The sequence below is a fragment of the Mobula hypostoma genome, chromosome 3 (assembly GCF_963921235.1).
Source record: "Mobula hypostoma chromosome 3, sMobHyp1.1, whole genome shotgun sequence".
NCBI lineage: Eukaryota > Metazoa > Chordata > Chondrichthyes > Myliobatiformes > Myliobatidae > Mobula > Mobula hypostoma.
In genome coordinates, this window is record NC_086099.1 from 71059974 (window position 1) to 71083362 (window position 23389).

General features: G+C 40.0%; 1 protein-coding gene across 8 annotated transcripts in view; it reads right to left on the minus strand.

The window, feature by feature from the left end:
• LOC134344079 (TBC1 domain family member 1-like) overlaps positions 1-23389 on the minus strand; it is a 252006-nt gene that overhangs the window by 47491 nt on the left and 181126 nt on the right. For 5 of the 8 annotated variants that reach the window (XM_063043303.1, XM_063043301.1, XM_063043300.1 and 2 more), the window contains 3 exons: positions 19411-19449; positions 13214-13399; positions 11796-11957 (listed from right to left, as the gene is read on the minus strand). In XM_063043303.1, coding sequence (XP_062899373.1) covers positions 11796-11957; positions 13214-13399; positions 19411-19449 — 387 coding nt within the window. The remainder of the gene's footprint in view (positions 1-11795; positions 11958-13213; positions 13400-19410; positions 19450-23389) is intronic. The other 3 variants (XM_063043305.1, XM_063043302.1, XM_063043308.1) reach the window with 1 other exon arrangement.

The window sequence follows — 23389 nt, forward strand, 5'->3', positions numbered from 1 at the left end:
TTTTTCTCTGTCCTATTTCCACATGCGTACTGAAGGCCAAAGCCCACCTCACCCCCTTTTTCTGGACTGAGATCGCTGCATTATCTGTAATTTGTCAGACTGTCTGCTAAATGTCTAAGATTAGAAGAACAGAACTTTCCTCAAACTGAACATAATGAAAGCAGAAACCATATCTTCAGTGCCAGGAACAACCTCTACTTCCTAGCCAATGACATCATCTCTCTTCCAAAAAGTGGACAAAACTGATCCAGACTGTTCACAAACTTACTTACACATCCCATTCGTGTCAACAGAAATACAAAAAATATGACCCATTACATTTCAAAACTGCTACACTATTTAATATGATCTTGTTAAACTTATAAGACAATTTATTACTATTTTAATTTCAAGACATAAGACACAGTAGCAGAATTAGGCCATTTGACCCACCGAGTCTGCTCTGCCATTTCATCAAAGCTGATCCATTTCTGCTCTCAGCCACAATTACACAGCTATTCTTCACCCCTGCTTCAGCTCACCTGTCTTTGTCAATTCTGGATTTGCCTATCCCACTGCATACTCTTCTTACTCTCAGTAACCTCAAGATTAGTCAAAACACTGTTACTCTTCTCCTAACTCATTTCACCAGCATGATTCCTGGAAAGTGGCGCTTGTCCTCGACTCTCCTGACATCATGAGACACTTGGAAACATGCATAATTCTTCTGGGACTTGGAGTAGATATGGGGATATGCTTTCCCTGGTTTGGTTGTCTGGATTCAGGGGTTACAGTCTCAACCTGAGGGATCAACCATTCAGAGGACACAGGGATAAATTTATCCCCCCCATCATCCTCTATAAGGTAGGGATCTTTTGAATTTGTTGCCAGAGGCCTGTGGAAGCCCAGCTGCCAAGTACACTCAAGAAAGAGGTCATAGATTATTCGCTATTAAAAGAATCAAGGGATACAGGCAGGTAAAGGAAAGTAGCACTGAGATAGATCAGCCAAGTATAAGGACTAAATGGCCAACACTCTCTTTCATTTCTTTTGACCTCTGAATCATGGAGGTATGGGTGAAGAATTAGCAGTTGGAATGTAGTATAGGGAAATGTACTTGTCATGTACTTTGGAAGGAGGAATAAAGGCATATACTATTCTGTAAATGAGGACAAAATTCAGAAATTAGAGGTGCAAATGGACTTGGAAGTCCCCGTGCAAGATTCCCCAAAGGTCAACTTACAGGTTGAGCATGTGGTAAGGAAGGCAAATGCAATGTTAGCAAACATTTTGGGAGGACAGTAATATGAAAGCAAGGATGTAATACTGATGCTGTATAAGGCATTGATCAAATAGCACAGACTATTGTGAGCAGCTTTGGGCCCCTTACCTAAGAAAGGATGTGCTGGTATTGGAGAGGGCCCAGGGGAGGTTCCTGAGAATGATCCCAGGATTGAAACAGTTAACGTATAAGGAGCGTCTGATGGCTCTGGGCCTGCCCTGTACTCGCTGGAGTTTAGAAGAATGGGGGGGGGGGGGTGCTCTCACTGAATCATAACTAATATTGAAAGGCCCAAATAGAGTGGAAGTGGAGAGGATATTTCCCATAGTGGGGGAGTCTATGACCAGACAGTATAGTCTCAAAATACAAAGATGTTCATTTAGAACAGAAATGAGGAGAAATTTATTTAGCTTGAGTGTGGTGAATCTGTGGAATTTACTGCCATGGACAATTGTGGAGGCCAAGTCATTGAGAATATTTAAAGTGGACTTGATAGATTCTTGGTTAGTTAGGAAAATAAAAGGTTACAGGGTGAAGGCAGGAGATTGGGGTTGAGAGGGATAGTCAATCAGTCATGATGGAATGGCGGAGCAGACTCGATGCATCAATAGCCTAATTCTTCTCCTATGGCTTATGGTCACAGGAACAGGCCGTTCAGTCCAACTCATTCAAATAACTGCGATACTTACCTGCTCTATTTGTCTGCATTAGGCATGCAACCCATTACTCATTTCCCACCCAAGTACCTGTCCAGATGTCTTTTAAATGTAATTAATGACATCTACCACTTCCCCTAACAGCTCATTCCATTTCAAACATAGAACATACAGCTTAGTACAGGTCCTTCAGCCCATATTGTTGTGCTGACCTCTTAACCTACTCAAAGGTCAATGCAACCCTTTCCTCCTACATAACCTTCCATTTTTCTATCATCCATGTGACCACCATCCTTTGTGCGAAAAACAGATTCTTCAGATCCCAGAACTTACTGACCTACAATGGTGTCCTGTACAGCAAAGCCATTTTATTCAATTTTTCATCCTTACTTTCAAATCCCTACATTGTCCAACTTCCCTTCCGTCTATGGCTCTCCTGTCTCTCAGGTATGTGAGTAATCACCTGTGGTCACAGGCTTCAGAAATATTTGGCCTCAATATTGTTCCACCATGCCTTCGGTTTCCGAGGCTCTAAATGGAACCTTCTCCATTTTTTTCTGCTCCTTTAAGACTTTCTTGAAAATCTATGTTTGAGTAAATTGTGTGTGTGTTTTTGTTTTGCCAAGTTTACACTGACTCTAGGATCAATTTCTTATTGAAGCAAGTGAGATCTACGCCATGCTAAACACAAATGGAACTTGTTGACTAGATGTCAGCACAAATGGGGTCAAACAAAAAAGCAACAGAGCAGGAAAGAAACTATTCTATATCCTTCAGCCTACCCCATTTACTGAACTATTGGCAGTTTGGGGAGGGGTGAGCAGGAGTATAGGCTGGAAAAGTTAGGAAACAGTAAATTCTGTGGGACAGATTATTACACAATGCTTCCAAACAGAAGGCCTAACAACGAGAGTTATTTTGAGAAGTTCTTTTGCTAATCAAATATTTGTAGACCTTACATCTCATATTATTTTCTGGACTCTAGTGTCACAAATTAAAACAAATTCAAGTAGCAGCTACAGGTAGTGCATGAGATGAATGTCAGCAGCAAAAAGCTGAATGTATTCAATATATTTCAGAGGAAAAGAACAAAATGCTGGTGAGTCATTTTTCAATAGCATCCTTAGAAATTAAAAATTGGGATTTAAAGCAAAACAGGAATGGAAATAGGCTTCAAGTTAAATTCGTGTCACAGAATACTTAAAACTGCAATTAATGTAAACCTGTAGATTCCTAAGGAGGTGACCTTTTGAAAACCAAGCCCAGAAATTATTTCAATGGAACACAAAAAAAATACTTTAAAATAAGTGTTATATTAATCTCCTTCACATCATGTAGGAGGTTCTAAAAATAGGGGAGGAAAGAATAAAAGACTCAGAAATGGGCAACACCACTCCAAGCATTCAAGTCTCTGTCACTCCATTATGATAGGTGTTTGGGTTTGCCTATTATGGACTGGCAGGAAATTTTATTTACAAATGCTCCAACATTTAAGGAGCCTGATTAACTTCATCAGACATTAAATGAGTGGGGGAGAAAAAGCAGCTCCACAAGCTCTGGGTGTTTTACAGAACACCTCATGGACTTGAAGAAGATCACTCTCTTCAGTCTATTAACAATTTCCTGATCTTCACCTCGTCAAAACCAAGAGCCTCTCACTTTCTCTTTAGTACATTTACCGACCAAATATCTAATCCCACTACCAGCTCAAATAACCAGTACATTTGTCAATTTCCTTAATTTATGCGCTATGAACCTTATTTTGAATGAATCAACCCATGAACACTACCTCACTATTTTTGATTTCTTTTTGTACAACTTATTTAATTTTTTATTATATGTTTCTTATTTTAATTTTTTTAATGTATTGCACTGTCCTGCCACTGCAAAACAACAAACCTCACAGTACATGTCAGTGATATTAAACCTGAATGATTCTGAGCGAATTCTTATGATAAACAAAAAATTGCATGTTGTTCACAAATGGCCATTTATAAACTATAATTTCAATCAAGAGGGAAATTAGAAATATTAGCTTTATTTGTCACATGTACATCGAAAAATACAGTTTGCATCAGCAACCAACACAGTCCGAATGTACTGGGGGCAGCCCACAAGTCTCATTGTGCTCCCAGCATCAATATAGCATGGCCACACTTACTGGCCCTTACTAATCTTTAAGTTGTCAGCACGTGGGAGGAAACTAGAGCCCACCTGGAGGAAATCAACGTGGTCACAGGGTGAGCAGACTAACTCCTCACAGACTGCTGTGGGGAATTGAAACCCAGTCCCCAACACTGCAAAACACTGCCTGGGTGCTGACACGCGGTGCCTCAGACTTAAAGTTCATTACTTTTTAAACCTGTTCATAGGTGTATACCAAAACTAGAAATGTCACATTCCATCCATTGTGTACAGGAGTCCTATCCATCAGTAGCATCAAAGTTTATCGTGATGATCTTGCTTGTTGCAAGCTTCTGACCTTGTGGGATGCCAATCAATTTGTGATCAAGCATACTGTTTCTTGAGTTGCTAGAACTTATTTAGCCCAGAAACAGATACCCTTGCAATCTGTTAAAAAGAAATGTTCAATTTTTCCTGCAACATGCAATTTAGGTTCCATCTAAATATCTAAAATTAAGAAGTAGAAACATAGAAAACCTACAGCACAAGACAGGCCCCTCAGCTCATAATGTGGTGCGAACATGTACATGTACCTACTTACTAGTGTTACCATTGTCCTCTATTTTTCTAAGCTCCATGTACCTATCCAGGAGTCTCTTAAAAGACCCTATCGTATCCACCTCCACCACCATTGTCAACAGCCCATTCTACGCACTCACCACTTTCTGTGTAAAAAAAACTTACCCCTGACATCTCCTCTGTACCTGCTTCCAAGCACCACAAAACTGTGCTCTCTTGTGTCAGCCAGTTCAGCCCTGGGAAAAAGCCTCTTACTATCCACACGATCAATGCCTCTCATCACCTTATACACCTCTATCAGGTCACCTCTCATCCTCCATCGCTCCAAGGAGAAAAGGCCAAGTTCACTCAACCTATTCTCATAAGGCATGCTCCCCAATCCAGGCAACATCCGTGTAACTCTCCACTGCACACTTTCTATGGTTTCCACATCCTTCCTGTAGTGAGGCGACCAGAACTGAGCACAGTACTCCAAGTGGGGTCTGACCAGGGTCCTATATAGCTGTAACATTACCTCTCGGCTCTTGAACTCAATCCCACGGTTGATGAAGGCCAATGCACCGTATGCCTTCTTAACCACAGAGTCAACCTGCGCAGTAGCTTTGAGTGTCCTATGGACTCGGACCCCAAGATCCCTCTGATCCTCCACACTGCCAAGAGTCTAACCATTAATGCTATATTCTGCTATCATATTTTGACCTACCAAAATGAACCACCTCACACTTATCTGGGTTGAACTCCATCTGCCACTTCTCTGCCCAGTTTTGCATCCTATCAATGTCCTGCTGTAACCCCTGACAGCCCTCCACACTATCCACAACACCCCCAACCTTTGTGTCATCAGAAAATCTACTAACCCATCCCTCCACTTCCTCATTCAGGTCATTTATAAAAATCACAAAGAGAAGGCATTCCAGAACAGATCCGAGGTACACCATTGGTCACTGACCTCCATGCAGAATATGACCCGCCTACAACCAGTCTTTGCCTTCCGTGAGCAAGCCAATTCTGGATCCACAAAGCAAGCTCCCCTTGAATCCCCTGCCTCCTTACTTTTTCATAACCCGCGCATAGGGTACCTTATCAAATGGCTTGCTGAAATCCATATACACCACATCTACTGCTCTTCCTTCATCAATGTGTTTAGTCACATCCTCAAAAAAATCCAATCAGGCTCATAAGGCTAGATCTGCCTTGACAAGCCATGCTGACTATTCCTAATCATATTATGCCTCACCAAATGTACATAAATTCTGTCTCTCAGGGTCTTTTCCATCAACTTACCAACCTCTGAAGTAAGACTTGTTGGTCTATAATTTCCTGGGCTACCTCTACTCCCTTTCTTGAATAAGAGAACAACATCTGCAACCCTTCAATCCTCTGGAACCTCTCCCGTCCCCATTAATGATGCAAAGATCATTGCCAGAGGCTCAATAATCTCCTCCCTTGCCTCCTACAGTAGCCTGGGGTACATTTCATCCAGTCCTGGAGACTTATCCAACTTGATGTTTTCCAGAAGCTCCAGCACATCCTCTTTCTTAATGTCTATGCGCTCAGGCTTTTCAATCTGCTGTAAGTCATCACTACAATCATCAAGATCCTTTTCCATAGTGAATACTGAAGAAAAGTATTCATTAAGCACCACCGCTACCTCCTCCGGTTCCATACACACTTTTCCAATGTCACACTTGATTGGTCCTATTCTCTCGTGTCTTATCTCCTTGTTCTTTGCATAATTGTAGAATGTCTTGTGATCAGCAAAACTTAATTTCTTCCAGTGGTAATATTCAGGTTAACTATCAAAACAAATTTATAGCAGAAACAGCAAATGCTGGAAAAACTCAGCAGCTCAGGCAGTCAATTTTTTTTTGTCTTTACGTTGCACTTTTTGTTAAGCTGCACATTCTGGTATAAAATGGTATAGACCGCCAGATTTGCGGTCTAATATCATGGAACCAGTATCCAGCACCGTAGTTCACCACTACCATGTTTGGAAGCGATAAACCAGCTTTACTCCCCAAAAAACTAGGAAACATTCAAAGTTCTCAGAACCATTTGCCATTCACTGAAGGAAAGAATGGCTGGCATAGAGACAGTTTTCACAACATATTGAACTCTTGACTACTGGAACATGTGACTTTGCAATCTAATATTCAGATTTGTGATCACTTTAATGAAACTTAATCATAAAATTTGCATCTCAAAACTATTCCTTTGTGTTCAACTTTCCCACAATATGTTATTGTCACAGGTGGATACACAGGGTGCCAATGTACCATCCAATAAGGAAGTACTAGTACAGTTCTGTTCTCTCCCTTTCACATGAAAATAATGAAATCACAATCCAACAAAGGAATTTGAATAATAAAGAAAAAGTCACACAGCCCTTCATGCTCCCATTGTTCTCCATCTCCAACTTCTTCCAGTCTTAAAACCCTCCAACTTCTCTTTGACATCCAGCTCGTCTTAAGCGTGTTCCAGACTTTAAAATCACTCTAGTGTAATTTAAAATGCATTCAGCTGCCTGTGCTATTAACCTTGGAATTTGTCGCTCAAGCTATTCTATATCACATTCCCCTTTTCTTTAAGAAACTCGTCAAATCTTCAAATGCAGATTGTTACACAAAACAACATTTTTAAGATACTGCAGATAAGCAGAAACCACACTGATTATTGCAGATAGTTACTGGGTTCACACCTCATATACATAGTCGAATGTTATTGAGATTGAGATGAAGTAATAATTTACGTTTTTTGCTGAGTTATCAGTCACAGTACCATTCGTGACTTTAACACAACAGACGAGGTGCTAGAAACATGGAAACAGAAAATGCAGGAAATACACAGCAGCTTAGACAGCTTCTGCAGAGAGAGAAGTTCGAACTCTTGAACATCAGTCTGAGGAAACCTAGTAGGAATCTAAGGAGAAAGTGCTTGGAAAAATGAAGAGTCTGAAGGTGGAAGAGTCAGCTGGACCAGATGGACAACATCGCAGTGCTCTCAAAGAGGCAACTGAAAAGATATGAGGCAATGGCAAAGATCTTTAAAGTATCATTAGATTCTGAAATGGTTCCAATGAATGGTAAATTGCAAATTTCTCTCTACACTTTAAGAAGTGAGGGAGCCAGAAGAAAGAAAATTATGGGCCAGTTAGCCTGAATGCAGTGGATGGGAAGATGTTGGAATCCATTAGTAATGATGAGGTTTTGTGTACTCAAAGGAACAGAATAAAATAGGCCAAAAGTTAGCATGGTTTCCTTAAGTGGAAATCTTACTTGACAAATCTGTTGGAATTCTTTGAGAAAACATCAGGCAGGATAAACAGAAGTGTGTCAGTGGGTGTTGCTTACTTGGATTTTCAGAAGGCATTTGGCAAGGTGCCACAAATGAGGCTGGTTAAAACGCCCATGGCATTACAAGAAAGATACTAGCAAGGATAGAAGATCAGCTGACAGGCAGTAGGCAAAGAGGGGGAATTATGGTGACCTTTTCTGGTTGGCTGCCAATAACTAGTGGAGTTCAGCAGGGGTCAGTGTTGGAACTGCTTCTTTTCATGTTATAGGTCAATGATTTGGATGGTGGAATTGATTGTTTTGTGGCCAAGTTTCCAGACGATGCAAAGATAGGTGGAGGGGCAAGTAGTGCTGAGGAAGCAGAGATTCTGCAGAAGGACTTAGACAGATTGGGAGAATGGGCAAAGAAATGCCAGGTGAAATAGAGTGCAGGGAAGTGTATGGCTATGCACTTTGTTAGAAGGAGTAAAGGCATAGACTATTTTCTAAATGGGGAGAAATTTCAAAAATCAGGGGTGCAACTGGACTTGGAAGTTCTTGTGCAGGTTGCGTTGCAGGTTGAGTTGATGGTAAGGAAGACAAATGCAATATTTACATTCATTTCAAGAGGACTAGAATATAAAAGCAAGGATGTAGTGCTGAGGCTTTATAAAGCAATTATCAGACTGCACTTGGAGTATTGTGAGCAGCTTTGGGCCCCTTCTCAAAGAAAATATGTGCTGGCACTGGAGAGGGTCCAGAGGAAGTTCATGAGAATGATCCTAGGATTGAAAGGGTTAATGTATGAAGAGCATTTGATGGCTCTGGGCCCATACTCACTGAAGTTTAGAAGAAAGAGGGGATGATCTCATTGTAACCCATCAAATATCGGAAGTCCTTAATACAGTGGATGTGGAATGTACGTTTCCTAGATGGGGGAGTCTGGGACATAAGAGCACAGCCCCCATTTAGAATAAAAATGAGGGTGAATTTCTTCAGCCAGAATTCATTCCCTCAGATGGCTATGGAAGCCAAGTCACTGAGTATATTTAAGGCAAAGTTTGATTGGTTCCTGATTAGTCAGGGTGTCAAATGTTACTCGGAGAAGGCAGGAGAATGGGCTTGAGAGGGATAATAAATCAGCCATGATGGAATGGCAGTGCAGGCTTGATGGACTGAATGGCCTAATTCTGTGCCTAGGTCTTAAATGCTTCTCTCTCCACAGATACTGCCCAACCTACGAAGTATTTTTTATTGTTCTTTCAAATGACCTGGGCATAACCTCTGATGCAAGAACATTGTTCTGACCAAACACAGCTGGAGATGCAAAACCTTATTCTAGTCCGAGTATTGGGCATCGTTTAAAGACTCTGGTCTTTGCTCAACCATGTCAACTGGAAGTGCAGGGATGTCAGCTTCAGATATTACTGAATCTTCAGTCCGTTTCACAATACCTGTAGAAAGCTGACTATTTGGATTGTCATTGCTACTGGAATCATAAGTTACAATAATTACCAACTCCTGAAGATGATGTTGTAAAAGTTGAAGCATCCCCTCACATTGTTTACTTCAATGTGTGCACACCTCCTACAACTTCAATGAACTATTAAAATAGGACTTGTCTCTATGGAACACCGTTAAAAACTGTCACAGATGAAGAATTGAGACCTGGGGAAGATTACCCACGGGCAGTGAGTGGGCAGATGCATGGCAGATGCAGTTTAATGTGGATAACTGTGAGGTTATCCACTTTGGTGGTAAGAACGGGAAGGCAGATTATTATCTAAATGGAGTCAAATTAGTAAAAAGGGGAAGCACAACGAGATTTAAGTGTTCTTGTGCATCAGTCACTGAAAGTAAGCATGCAAGTACAGCAGGCAGTGAAAAAAGCTAATGGCATGCTGGCCTTCATAACAAGGGGAATTGAGTATAAGAGCATAGAGGTCCTTCTGCAGCTGTACAGGGCCCTGGTGAGACCACACCTGGAGTACTGTGTGCAGTTTTGGTCTCCAAATTTGAGGAAGGACATTCTTGCTATTGAGGGAGTGCAGCGTAGGTTCACAAGGTTAATTCCCGGGATGGCGGGACTGTCATATGTCGAAAGATTGGAGCAACTGGGCTTGTATACTCTGGAATTTAGAAGGTTGAGAGGGGATCTAATTGAAACATATAAGATTATTAAGGGATTGGACACGCTGCAGGCAGGAAGCATGTTCCCGCTGATGGGTGAGTCCAGAACCAGAGGCCACAGTTTAAGAATTAGAGGTAGGCCATTTAGAACAGAGTTGAGGAAAAACTTTTTCACCCAGAGAGTGGTGGATATATGGAATGCTCTGCCCCAGAAGGCTGTGGAGGCCAAGTCTCTGGATGCTTTCAAGAAAGAGATGGATAGAGTTCTTAAAGATAGCGGAATCAAAGGTTATGGGGATAAGGCAGGAACTGGATACTGATTGTGGATGATCAGCCATGATCACAGTGAATGGCGGTGCTGGCTCGAAGGGCCGAATGGCCTACTCCTGCACCTATTGTCTATTGATTGCACCGAATGGCAAGTGTGCTTGAGGAATCGGGTGACCTCTTTTAACTAGGAGGAGAGGCTGGCAAACTACAGCACAGCATAAAGATGGACAAGCGGTCAAAGCTGCAGGAATGTTCACCATTCTATACCAACACTGGAGCAATTATACTCAATCTATAAATATTTAACAATAAAAGAATGGTAAATCAGAATTGCTTTCAGTTGTTCTCATGAGGATTTTTTCTTACTGGTTCTCATCAGGTGCACTTTTTATTTGCTACTAGGATACAGTTCACTTTGTCGAAAAGCTAATAGAAAGCACTACTCATGTAACTAAACCCGTTCTCTACAGTATCCACTTTTCCGATTCCCGGGACGTGGCTACCAGTATGATCAGCATTTATAGCCAGGCCCCAGTATCCCTTGAACTAAGTGCCTTAGCAGAACATTTCAGACAACAGTTTAGTGCACATGGATCAAACCAGCAAAGAACAACTTTCACCTCCTTCCTTGAAGGACACCAGTGATTTTGTTGTGAAAATTTAGATTTACCAGAGTAACATTCCCTTCTGACCCAGTGAGCCTGTGCTGCCCCAGTTGCACCAGTGATCAAATTACCTTTACGTCTTTGGAATGTGGGAGGAAACCAGAGCACTCGGAGGAAACCTATGTGGTCATGGGGAGAACATACAAACTCCTTACAGACAGCAAAGGAATGGAACCCACGTTGCTGGCCCTATAACAGGACTATGCTAACTGCTATGCGACTGTGCTACCTAAAATCATATGGTTCTGCTAATAATCTAGTAGTTTGGGGGTCACTATTACTGATAGTAAGTTTAATATAATTTACGAACTCCTTTAATTAATAGAAGAAAAGTTGCCTAGATTATCATGCTGCTATTTGAACACATTAGTCCTAACCTGAGGATTACTTGTCCAGCAATTTAACTACCATACTACCTGAACACAACCTGCCAACAGAGGTGGTCTCCAGCAGTGAGCAGGAATAAAGAGAGCCAAGAAAGATTTCATTGTTCTTCTTCCTAATGGCAGCTGTGAAACTAGAACATGGCCTGGGTGGTGGGGGTCGTACCTGGTCCTCTTGTATTTTATTAGGTGGCCAGAACTGAATGGCTGTGATCAGCCCTTGACAGATTGTGGATCTCATGACGTGGTTCAGGGCACAAACTTCACTAGAGATAATGACATAATGATGTAGTCTGCAAAAGTGTTTGGTACACTTTGTGTGCATGTGATTCTATTTTGAATTGTAACTGAATTTCAATATTACTTAATTCCAACAAGAATCAGCTCCAGATTAAAATCAGTGAGTTTAAGATGTCCCTGACTAAAATGCTTCACAGTGCTTAACAACCACTCACCTTGACCCATGGCCATGTGAATATTCTCCATGTCAAATTTAACTGTTGACCTGGCAGGTACATTGAGCATTTTCTCCCAAACTTGAGTCACTTCTTTCAGGCACAATGTGATTTCCTCATAATCTAGTTTCAGCCGCTTATTCTGCAGGTCACTTTCGGAAGCTGCAAGGTAGAAGAAAGAAAACTTTCAGCATTACCCTGTGTTTCAAGAGTAGTTAAGAACGTCACAAGAACAACTTCTCCTGGATTGCAGAGGCTACTTCTCAAGGTAACCCAGAGAGAGTGATGGAGGCAATAACAACCAGAGGTGGCATAGCCAACGCATGTGCTAAAGATTAGATTTTCTGAAGCAGTCTCTGAAGTAGGCTCAGAGATTGAACTCAGCAACAAGTTGGAAGCATTAGTCGTGCTCTGGTTGCACTTGGAAAAGCAAATCTTCCTTAGAGGGTTTCTTCAGTATCCTGAGTCTAAGCCTCAGTGAGGAAGTGGCAGCTTTGTCAAGGGAGGAGCTTGAACTTTAATGCGGCATTAGTAGCCCCCAGCATACCGGGCAGTGCCAGGCACAGTACATGATCAATGGTATTTCAGGATTAAATACAATCCTCACTGTTTTCCTCTGCTGGAGAATGGGTCATGGTAAATGGAAAGGTTGGAATTTGCACTTCATGGATGGCATGTTACTTTCTGGGCCTGTCCTTTGCTGAATAATTGGGGCATAACGTTATATACATGCAGTTACCACTTTATTAGGTAAAGCTGTTCGTTAATGCAAATATCTAAACAACCAATGATGTGGCAGCAACTCAATGAACAACAGCATGCAGACATGATCAAGAGATTCTGTTGATGTTCAGAACTAACATCAGAATGGGGAAGAAACGTGATCTAAGTGACTTTGACCATGGAATGATTGTTGGTGTTGCTTTGTCTATCTCAGAAACCACTGATCCCCTGGAATTTCAATGTACTATATTCTCCAGAGTTTGCAGAGAATGGTGTAAAAAAAAAACAAAAAAACATCCAGGAAATGGCAGTTCTTTGGGGGAAAATGCTTTGTTAATGAGAGAGGTCAGAAGAGAAAGACCAGGCTGGTTCAAGCTGACAGAAAGGTGAAAGCAATTGAAATAATTATGCATTTCAACAGTGGTGTGCAGAAGAGCACCTCTGAATGCACAAGACATCAAACCTTGAAGTGGATGGGCTACAGCAGCAGAAGACCATGAACACACACTCAGTGGCCACTTCGTTAGGTATAGGAGGTACCTCCAGGAAGTGGGAGAAAGGAGAAATCAACTGAAAATCCATCTAAACCTGGAATTCTAATTGGTGGCTGGAAGTTTTCTGTGGTGGTGTTCTAGGTAGCCGAAACAAGGATCTCGTTGATACTATTTAAGTATCCCTGGCAAATCTCTACCTACCCTGTAGTTTCTGGTTTTCTTTCTCCATTCTCAGTAGCAGTATCTGCTGGAGAATCGCCTTCCTCCATAAATCTCGGAGCTCTCCAGATGGACGTTTTTTTTCCTCTGCAACTGCCCCCAGGTAACCGTCATTGCATGATGTCGCCATAGATGCCCTTGAAGAAACATCCCCTCCATTGGGATGGTCTGTGGAGGAAATAATTCAGATAACGTCATTCCACTGAAACTCTTGTGCACGTGGACAGTAATGAAAATTTAGCACAATTTCCCAATGACTCAATAGATGAAATATGACAATGATAGGGAGAGTGCAGAAGAGATATACCAGTATGCTGCTTTGGCTGTACTTACAAAGAAAGATTGGACAGCTGGCTTCATTCTCACCACAACAAACAAGGTTGAGGAGTGACCTTAGAGGCTTATGAAAATATGAGGCACACACAGCTGAGACAGATGTTCTGAATCATTTCCTCCAGGCAGGGCAGTCTAGAACTAGAGGGTCCAGGTTTAAGGTAGGGCAGAAATTGAAAAGAGATCTGAAGGGTAAGTTTTTCAACATCAAGGGTGGTACCTGAAATGAGCTGCTACAGGAGGAGGTGGAGACATATCCAATTGCAACATTTAAAATGTATTTGGACAGGTAGTTGCATAGAAGGATATATGCCAAATAGCGGCAAATGAGATTAGGATGGTAAGCATCTCAGTCAGCAAGGATGGACACTGTGTCCAAAAGATCCCTTTTCTGTATGATAAACTGTCCTGTTCTATGAACTACACTTTCTTAGAACATGAAAAATTCAAGTACTGAGCTAGGGAATCTTAAAATTGGAGTGTAATAATTTGCCATAGGACACCCAAGCATGAAATATTGTAGATATTCATCCATTTTCACTTCTATCAAATATAAAACACAGAAGTAGGTGTGAAAAATGTGTTTCTGTAATTCAGTCCTACTAAACGAAGTCAGGATTTCCATAATGGAGTCCAATACACAGCCGCTGCTACATTCCACCTACGTTTAACACTGAAGACAAACCTCTGCCCTAATTCCAAGCAGAGTCTACCAATCTCCAATGGAACCATATCCCTTCTAATACTGAGTGCATTTAAGGTGGAAATTTGGAGAATGGGTATATGAGACGATTTCTGAAACACAAGTAAGTCTTTTGAAGTCCAAAGAAATGGTAACTTGAATTAGATTGACTTACTGATTAGGTTATGATGAGACTTGCATCCTTTCCTGAAGTATTAAATATCCATTTAAAAGACTAAAAACAAGAAGCTACAGACTTGTTCCCCCCCCCCCCCGCAAAATAAAAAGTACAGCAGATGCACAAGTTATCTATTGGATAAAATGTATCTCCATGCATAGAGTGAAAGATCTAAGGTTTGGTTCACTATCTGTCCATAAGTAGGTAAGGTAGCAGTCAAATCAATATGAATCTCAGCATATCTTGGAGGATAAAACATAGCAAGGCCTATGCTGTTAGAAGAACCACACCCAAAACAAGGGCACATTAACATTGGCAGAGGTGAACTCAGCCACAATACCAGATAAGTGCTAGACTTGCTACCGAGGCCAGCCACAAAGGCAAGAAGTGGACAGCTGCCGAGATCAAGGGCCCAAATCAAAGCACAATCCTATGGCTCTGGAGGTGTAGAAAAAGCTGTGCAGGACAAAAGGTAATGGGAAATGCAAAAGGGAATGAATCTGATCAGATAGCTTTACAAAAAACTGGCATGGACCCAATTCGCCAAAGGGGTCCTACACTGTAGCCATTCCACAATTCTATCATGCAGGTTAAATCAGTACATGACAACTAGGATGAAGGAATCATACAGCAAACAAGCAGGACACTTGAACTCTAGCACAATTCTACAATTAGCCTCATTTCCATCCTGGAGAAAATGAATCTGTTCCTTTTTCAAAATTATGGAAGATTAGAAGATTAGGAGATGATCTTGTTCAAACATGTAATTCTGAAGGGGATTGGCAGTGTTCCTCTGGCAGGGTTATTTAGAATTAGGGAACAGTTCTTCAGGAAATGGAGTTTCCTATTTGAGACAGACATGAAGAGGAATACCACCTCATAGTGATATCTCGATGGAATTCTCCATCTCAGACAGCTGTAAAGGGATCATCAAATATAGATACTTGAGCCACAAGAGAGTGGGGACTGAATAGGAAAGTGGTGCTAAGACCAAGGTTGCCTCAGCTATGATCTCCTGGAGTGGCAGGATGGGCCGAGGGAGTAACAGCCTGAACCTATTTCTTTTTCTGACGCTCTTTTCCCTTTGAAAGTTACTACAAACTCTACTTGCACTGTCCACTTGGGGAGATCATGAACACCCACTGAAACAAAAAAAATCATCATCTAGGTTTCAGTCTGTTTACCAACATATCCAATGTTAGAGGCAGTAACTCTTAATTAATTCACAGCATTTTCATTAAATGCCTCTAAACTCAGGAGAATATCTTTTTGTTTTGGGAGAAATGACAGACTCTCGGCTCTTTCCAACGTTTCTCACCATTTGAGTAAACATCTTCTGTGCCTTTGCCAAAGGGTTGACAATCTTCTGAAAGTTTATCTCTCAGAATTAGACAAAAGAGATCATACCAACCCGATAATTTGAAGTTTAGCATTACTCACTCAAATCCTTTTGCATTGTTTGCCATTATAACAAGCCAAGGATCCCACAGACCATTTTAACTACCTATCTACTTGTCCTGCCACCTTCAAAGATTTGGAAGGTTCTAGCATGTTTTGCCAATATGAAGATCCTCAATCTTATTTGCTCTGCACAGAAATCAAATTATGAATTAATTTTATGTTTTGATAAATAAGCTAAAGCAACATCAGCTTACATTTATGTGGAATTTATACCATGAAGAGCACCTCAGGGAACTTCACATGAATGGAAATCAGATATACACAGAAATCACCCCAAAGTAGGAGATAAATACCATTAATGTTGGCAGGGTGATAGACCTTGTCTATAGTAAGTATAGTATAGTAAGGTATTTGACAATGTTCCACAAGATAGGCTGGTCTTGAAGTCAGAATACATGGGAGCACGAGTTGGCTAATCGGATCTAAAGCTGCCTTGGTGATGGGAGACAGAGTGGTGGTGGTGGAAAAAGGCTTTTCTGATTACCATTCTGTGATCAGTGGTGTACTGCAGGGATCAGTGCTTGGACACTTACTGTTTACGATACTTGGATATCAATGTAGGAAGTAACATTGATGTGTTTATGGACGCTATGACGACTGATGTTATGGACAGACTTCTCTGGAGCCTTTAAGGAGGGTTATCTGAGAATAGATCAGGATCGGGATCAGATGGAATGCTGGATTAAGGACAGGCAGATGGAATGCTGGATTAAGGACAGGAAGATGAAATACAATCCCAAAAAGGCAAGCTGTTAAATTTTGGGAACACAGATTTGGGTAGGACATAGGCAGTGAAAGGCAGGGCACTCTGGAATGTTAGTGAACTGAGGACTGTTGAGGTTCAAGTCAACTGTTCCCTGAAAATGGCAAAACAGATGGATGGGGTGAAGGTGACATGTGACAAGCTTACTTTCATGGTCGGGAACACAGAATATAAAGTTTTAGGACATTAACTTTACACAACACTGGTTAAGTCACACTTGGAGACTGTGTGTATTTCTGTACTCTATAGGAAGGCTATGGTTGTGCTGGAGAGAGTACAGATGTTCCCTAGGTATGGGAAGAGGTTGAATAGGCTGGCTTTTTTTCCCTGTTCATTGAAGGAGGCTGAACTAATATAAAATTATAAGAGGCATGGATTGCATCAATAGTCAGAATCTTCTTCCCCACTGATAGGATATCAAAATGCAAGATGACATAAGTTAAAGGTGAGAGGAAGAAATCTGATATGTGGAACTTGCTACCAGAGTTGGTGGTGGAATAAGATACAATCACAACTCAAAAGACATTTCGATAGGCTCTTAAACAAGCAAGACATAGGATACAGATCTAATGCAATGTCGATGAGCAAAAAGGTTGTGCTGGGCTGCAATTGCTTCTGTGCTTTATACTCACATACAAGATTAGACGATCCAAAGCTTGCCTAAGGAGGTAGGCTTTGAGGAAAATCTTAAATGTAGGGTACAGGTAGGTTATTTAGAGATAGGGTTTGTAATCCTGATGATTATACATACATCCCATGAAAGGTGTCGACACGGCAAGATACAAAAATTAGAATAATTGATTTACTTCTTCACACCGGCAATCCTGATATTTTTTCTTTATGACTAATTGGCTCTGAACTGAGGAGAGTTAAGAGTGAACAGTACCACGCAGAACATTGGTGTATTGTTGGAATTACTTAAAAGTGGCTGCACTACTGTTACAAATAGAATGGATATCAGAAGCTGAACTTTAGGAAATTTTAATAAAGAACACACAGAAATTGAAACTCAACAAAAAAAAAGGTGTTTTGGTATGTGAATTAGTTCTTGCTAAAATCCTCAACCAGAAACCACACATCTGAGCCTTCCTTTAAGAAATACCCGGGATTTTTAACTTCCAAATTTTCTGCTGCATAGCTTTTCTAGTGCCAGAAGAACTTGCCATGATAGTTGCTCTTTCACAGAGAACTACTAATCAAACTGTTTTAAATGAATATTTTCCATGTTGTAGCTTGTAGGCAAAGCAGTAGATATTACAACAACTTTTCTAAAAAAAATGTATATTTCTTTCAATGGCAAATTTGGTATTACTGGTACAATCAGGACTTCAGAAGAGTATTTCTACTTTAAAAATTCCATAAAGAGCTGCCATTAATTTGTTTTCTACTTAAATTCATGCCAAGAACTAATAGTATTTGCTTTCTTCCAAGTCAGTCCGATCAGTAATAAGGCAGATTTATGGCTGTGACAGTGCAATGATAATAAATAATGCTTAACATTTAGTGGAAAGCATAACATTACAAATTCAAATGTGCTTATTTTCAACTTCCAGCTTCATATTGTATTCAAAATATTGTAACCTTATGCTTTCCTCTGAATGTCACACATTATTTGTAATCATTGGACTTCCGTTCTCTTATATCATTACCCAATCAGAATATTTCAACATATTGTACTATGATACAGAAATCACTACCAGGCTTATTACACAACCTGCCTGAAGGCCTGCACATGGGACCAGACACTTGCTTGCTCATTTAAAACTGGACGTGAAGCCAAAAGGCACCGACTGACAATTTACTCAGCACTGAACTTGTGTGGGATGCTGGGCCTTCACTTCTTCAAGGTTCACAACACTGCCATCTACAGGCTGCAGTATCAGGCGCAACTCCAATCCAGAATCAGCTCAGCTGAACTTGGTGGAGATTCCCGCTGTTTATGGCTTGTGGTTCCAAACCGGGGGCATTCTACCTAATCCCATAGAAGTTGTAAATCTCAGTTTGCAAAGTTACTGCATAAACTGTTCTGATGCATTCTACATAGAGATCACTGATGTAGACATTGGGAAACTACCACTCAGTTCCCATACCAGTGTAGGGTCTGAGGCTTCTCATTTGTATGGGGATTCAAAACTCTATTGATTTGACAATACCGCAAGATGTTTTAATAGGTAGTGAAGCTTATTGAAAATGTTAATACATTTCAATTATTTACTTCAGTGTTTTTAAATATCAGAAAATTGATTTACAATATACTATCCTAAGGTTTATTTTCTTGCAGGCATTCGCAGTAACACAAAGAACGACATCAGAATCCATGAAAACTACAAAGACTGACTGACAACGACATTGCAAAAGACAACAAACTGTACAAATACAGTAAAAATAAACAAAAAATAATATTGAGAAGATAAGCTGTACAGTCCTTGAAAGTGTGTCCATAGGTTGTGGAATCAGTTCAGTGTTGAGGTGAGTGATTGTTTTATATACATATTTGGAGATAAAATGTGGAATAGGCCCTTCTGGCCCTAAAGCAACCCATTAATTTAACCTGAGCCTAATCACAGGACAATTTACAATGAACAATTAACCAATATGTCTTTGGACTGTGGAGCATCCAGAAGAAACCCATTCATTCCATGGGGAGAATATACAGACTTTGTTCAGAGATACATATGGCGGAGCTTTCAGAGGAAGGACAAAAGGCAATACAAATGAAATGATACAATTTTAAAGAGGATGAAAAACAGAAATTTACTTACAGAAATATTTGAAGGCAGCAGGGTAAGTGAAGAAGGCAGCTTGAAAAAGGGATTGGGTACAAAAGTAAGGAAATTATGGTTAATATTTATAGAACATTGGGTTAAGCTGTAGCACTGTCCATTACTAGGCTTGACATTTGAGAAGTACACCTAGGTCTTGAAGAAAACAGAAGGGACTCACTAGAACGGTACTGAAATTAAGATATTTTCAATTGTCAGAATAAATGAACTGATCTTCAATTTTTTTATGTGAGAGAGGTGTTCAAAGCCATTATGGATTTCAATAAGAAAATAAGAGTCATGACAGAAGTGCAAGTAAACATTGGGCTCAAACTTGAGTCATTTATAAACAAAATTTTCCTGGTAACTTCATAAAATAAACACACAGTTGCAATTTGGAATTCACGGGCGAATGGTGATATCATTGAATCACATGTCTCCACCTGTGCTTTCCATGTCTGAATCTTCCTTTTCACAACATTTTACCTTGTTCATTTAACATCAGAGATGCCCTCCAATGCACTATAATAACAAGTTCCTATTACCTATTAATTGCTTCCAATAACATGCGCCTCAAATAGCCTCTGACAACCAAGTCCAGCTCCTGGCCTTCATGTGTAGCTTAGCTACTAAGGCCGGCGGAACCATTACTACTAACAGGAGAAGGGGCAAATTTATTTACAGAAATATTTGAAGGCAGCAGAATAAGTGAAGAAGGCAGCTTGAAAAAGGAACGGGATACAAAATCCCATTCCACTAAGCCCGGCAGAGCCATTTCTACTGACAGGAGACGGGGCAAACGGTTTATTTGCACCTTAAAACCAGTCACTTCGGGCAGATGAGGCTCGCCAGCCAAGGTTGGTAGGCCATCGACGGGAAGGAAGGCTCCGATCTCAAACCTCCACTACCTTGTGGCTTTACCCACTCATGGGGAAGGGTTCAGGAGTAAACCCCCGAGGGAAAATCTGGAGTTGGAGTCCCAAAGGCAGTTGTACATTGAGTTCAATGTTGACCGGCAACTCCTGCAATGCTGCTGGTACCAAACTGTATTGGTCTCTGCTGTTCCCTTGGGTTTATCAGTGCGTGGAGCTTGCTACATGGGCAACAGCTTGCTCTCCATATCATACTGCCCAGGCTTGCATATCTGGACAGCTAAGATGCACTACCTATGGTCAACCCTGGCTGACAGCAACCCTCAAGAATAAAGAGACGTTAAATGTCAAATGAGCATGCAATGCCTTTTCTAAGAAGCAGAACTAAAACTTTTCCAATTATTTTCAGTATATAATTATACATTTCATGTGTTTATGTGTCAACACAAGTGGATCCACCCATCCTAGCAAACATCATCTTAGTAAACATTCCCTACCTCAAAATGCATGGAATGCAGACACGCTACAGAAAAATGTAAATATAAATTATAAGCTTTGATTATATTAATTGGGATTATGAGGTATAGAACTGGTTGGGCAGGCAAAATCTAAATAAAGGAGAAATCAACAACCCGGCAAGTGCAGATGTCATACAATTAACATTTCAATATAGTTTATCTGTATCTATGAAACTCTAAATTTATCTGGAAAGTACTGAGGAATAAACTGGCCTTTAATTTGAAAACTGTCCTTAATACTGGAAAACAAAAGTCAGTTAAAGATTATTTAAATCCTAAATGTAAAAAAAAAATGTTAATGGACTGCATAGAAGTCACAAATTATTTGCTTCAATGGTAAACAAAGATAAATATCAAAATATATTGGAAACACTCAAGAGGTCAAACAGAAAAGCAGAAGGATATTCAACCTCAGTTGTTAAATCTGCTTCACTTTTCACAAATACTGTCTAAACTGCTGAATGTTTCCAGCACTTTGTTTTTGCTTCAGATTTGCAGCTTCTGTGAACATTTGGATTCTTCAAAGGAGAAAAGACTTGTATTTCTACATTGCTTTACACAATCTCACGCCACCCCAAAGCCTTTTACAATCAACACCGTACTTCAGAAGTATTGTTGTTGTGGTACAGTAGAAGTCAGTGGCCAGTTTGCAGCCTCCCACAAAAAACAAGGTAATAATGACAGTATTTTCTTTCAGCAATGTTGATGGGAGAATAAAATGAAAAAATATATTCATATTTGTGACTGTTACTATATAAGTAGATAAATATATCAGTTACAAATTGTATATAAATCATATTTTATATGATCAGAAACACACAATAAAACAAACCTGACACTTTAATTCACATTTCAAGAAGTTTTTTTTAAATAGGTCATGATTGCTATGTTTTCCACGTACAACACTATACAGAAATGTTTCACACTTGTAGAGCATGGTTAAATGAAATGCAGATAAAATATTAGGCACTCAAAAACAATTCAGCTAACACCACTTTAAAACAAAATAATTTCACACTTAACTGGGAGGTTCTGTCAAACTAAGTAGCAGGAGAAGGAGCTAACACCTACAAAAAGTAGAGCCCTTTTGAATACCTTGCACACCCTTGAACCACAGCTCAGTGCAAGAATAGGCTTATCGCTCACAAGAAAGACAGCTATTCAAAAGGATGGAAAACAGAGGCAATTTCAGATCTTGCTGTATCACATCACATGCTTTTGCAAAACAAGGAGTCATTAGACATACCCAAATTTTATCTAATTGCATAACCTTCTCCTCTGGACAACTCTAAAGTTGTTTGACTATCCTGACTGTATAAATTATAGATTGAAGTAGAACAATTATATCAAATGGATTTTTCACTGTAACGTCGAACCAAAGTGAACAAAAACTCCCTAAGTGGGCCACATGTTACAAAGTACCCACTAGAATTATATTTAAATATAATTAATTGTATGTCATTTCATTTTTATATTGAAACACCACTTAACCATGATGGTGAATCATGAGGACATGGTACCATTTCCTTTGGTTTTAGTGGAGTGGGGTGGGGCACAAAAGATTAGAGGATTAATAAAAAGCACAAAAAATAAACACATCCTTAAACAGGTCCTTTTTAAATTCTTATTTGACATTCTTCAGTATTTCCTTTCTTCCTTCGTTTTAAAAAAATCCAGTGTTCACTGCTGTTCATGCAATGGTCAACAAGTTTGTTAAATTCAGGCTTACTCTTTAAATTGTATTTAAATGAAATGAAGCAACAAAAGTGAGGCAAAAACAAAGTAAAACAGCTAAACAAGACCCATTTCAACAGTTCGTTGGGATATCGTTAACTTGTCTGGATGAGTGCAGTTCTGTTAATACTTGAGAAAATGGACAGATCTTCCATTCATCTCCTGAAGCATTCATTCTTCCCGGCTGTAGTGTGCATCATTTACAAAAAGGCAGTGGTACTACTCGCTCAGTAACTCCAATACTATGACCTCTACCATCTAGAAGGACAGAGCTTGAAGTGGAGTCAACATATCTGGGACTCATTGAGCTAAAGCGCCTGTATCTATGCTGTTTTGCTTTATGACTTTATGACACTATCTGCAAGTTGCCCGCACACCGCCCCATTTTAGAAAATTATCATTGTTACTTTCACACTGTGGAGAATAATTCATTTGATCTTGTTCAACAGTTTCTGCATTCAGTGAGTAATCTTTTTCCATGGATCTAATGTGGTTTCATGCTGCATTGCCCCATTCTTGCTGGAATGACAGAGGGAAAAGTCAGATTTTACAGGTTGAGTCATATCTAACTGGATGAAAATATGAAAAATGAAAAATTTGCAAAGAAAAGAAGTGTACAATTATTTAACTTTATGGGGGAGGTGGGTAGGTTCGCACCCACAAATTCTCTGACATTCAAGGGAAAGTTGTGTCACACAGTGGCAAATACTTCAAAATTTTATTCCTAAAGCAATTAAGCTGCAAAAAAAAAAATCAATTGTGAATTATAACAAAAATATAGAGAAAGGCTTTGAATCACATGCTTTGATACCACAGTCAAATAGAAAATTGTGCCACTTAAAATAGCATTTCTGA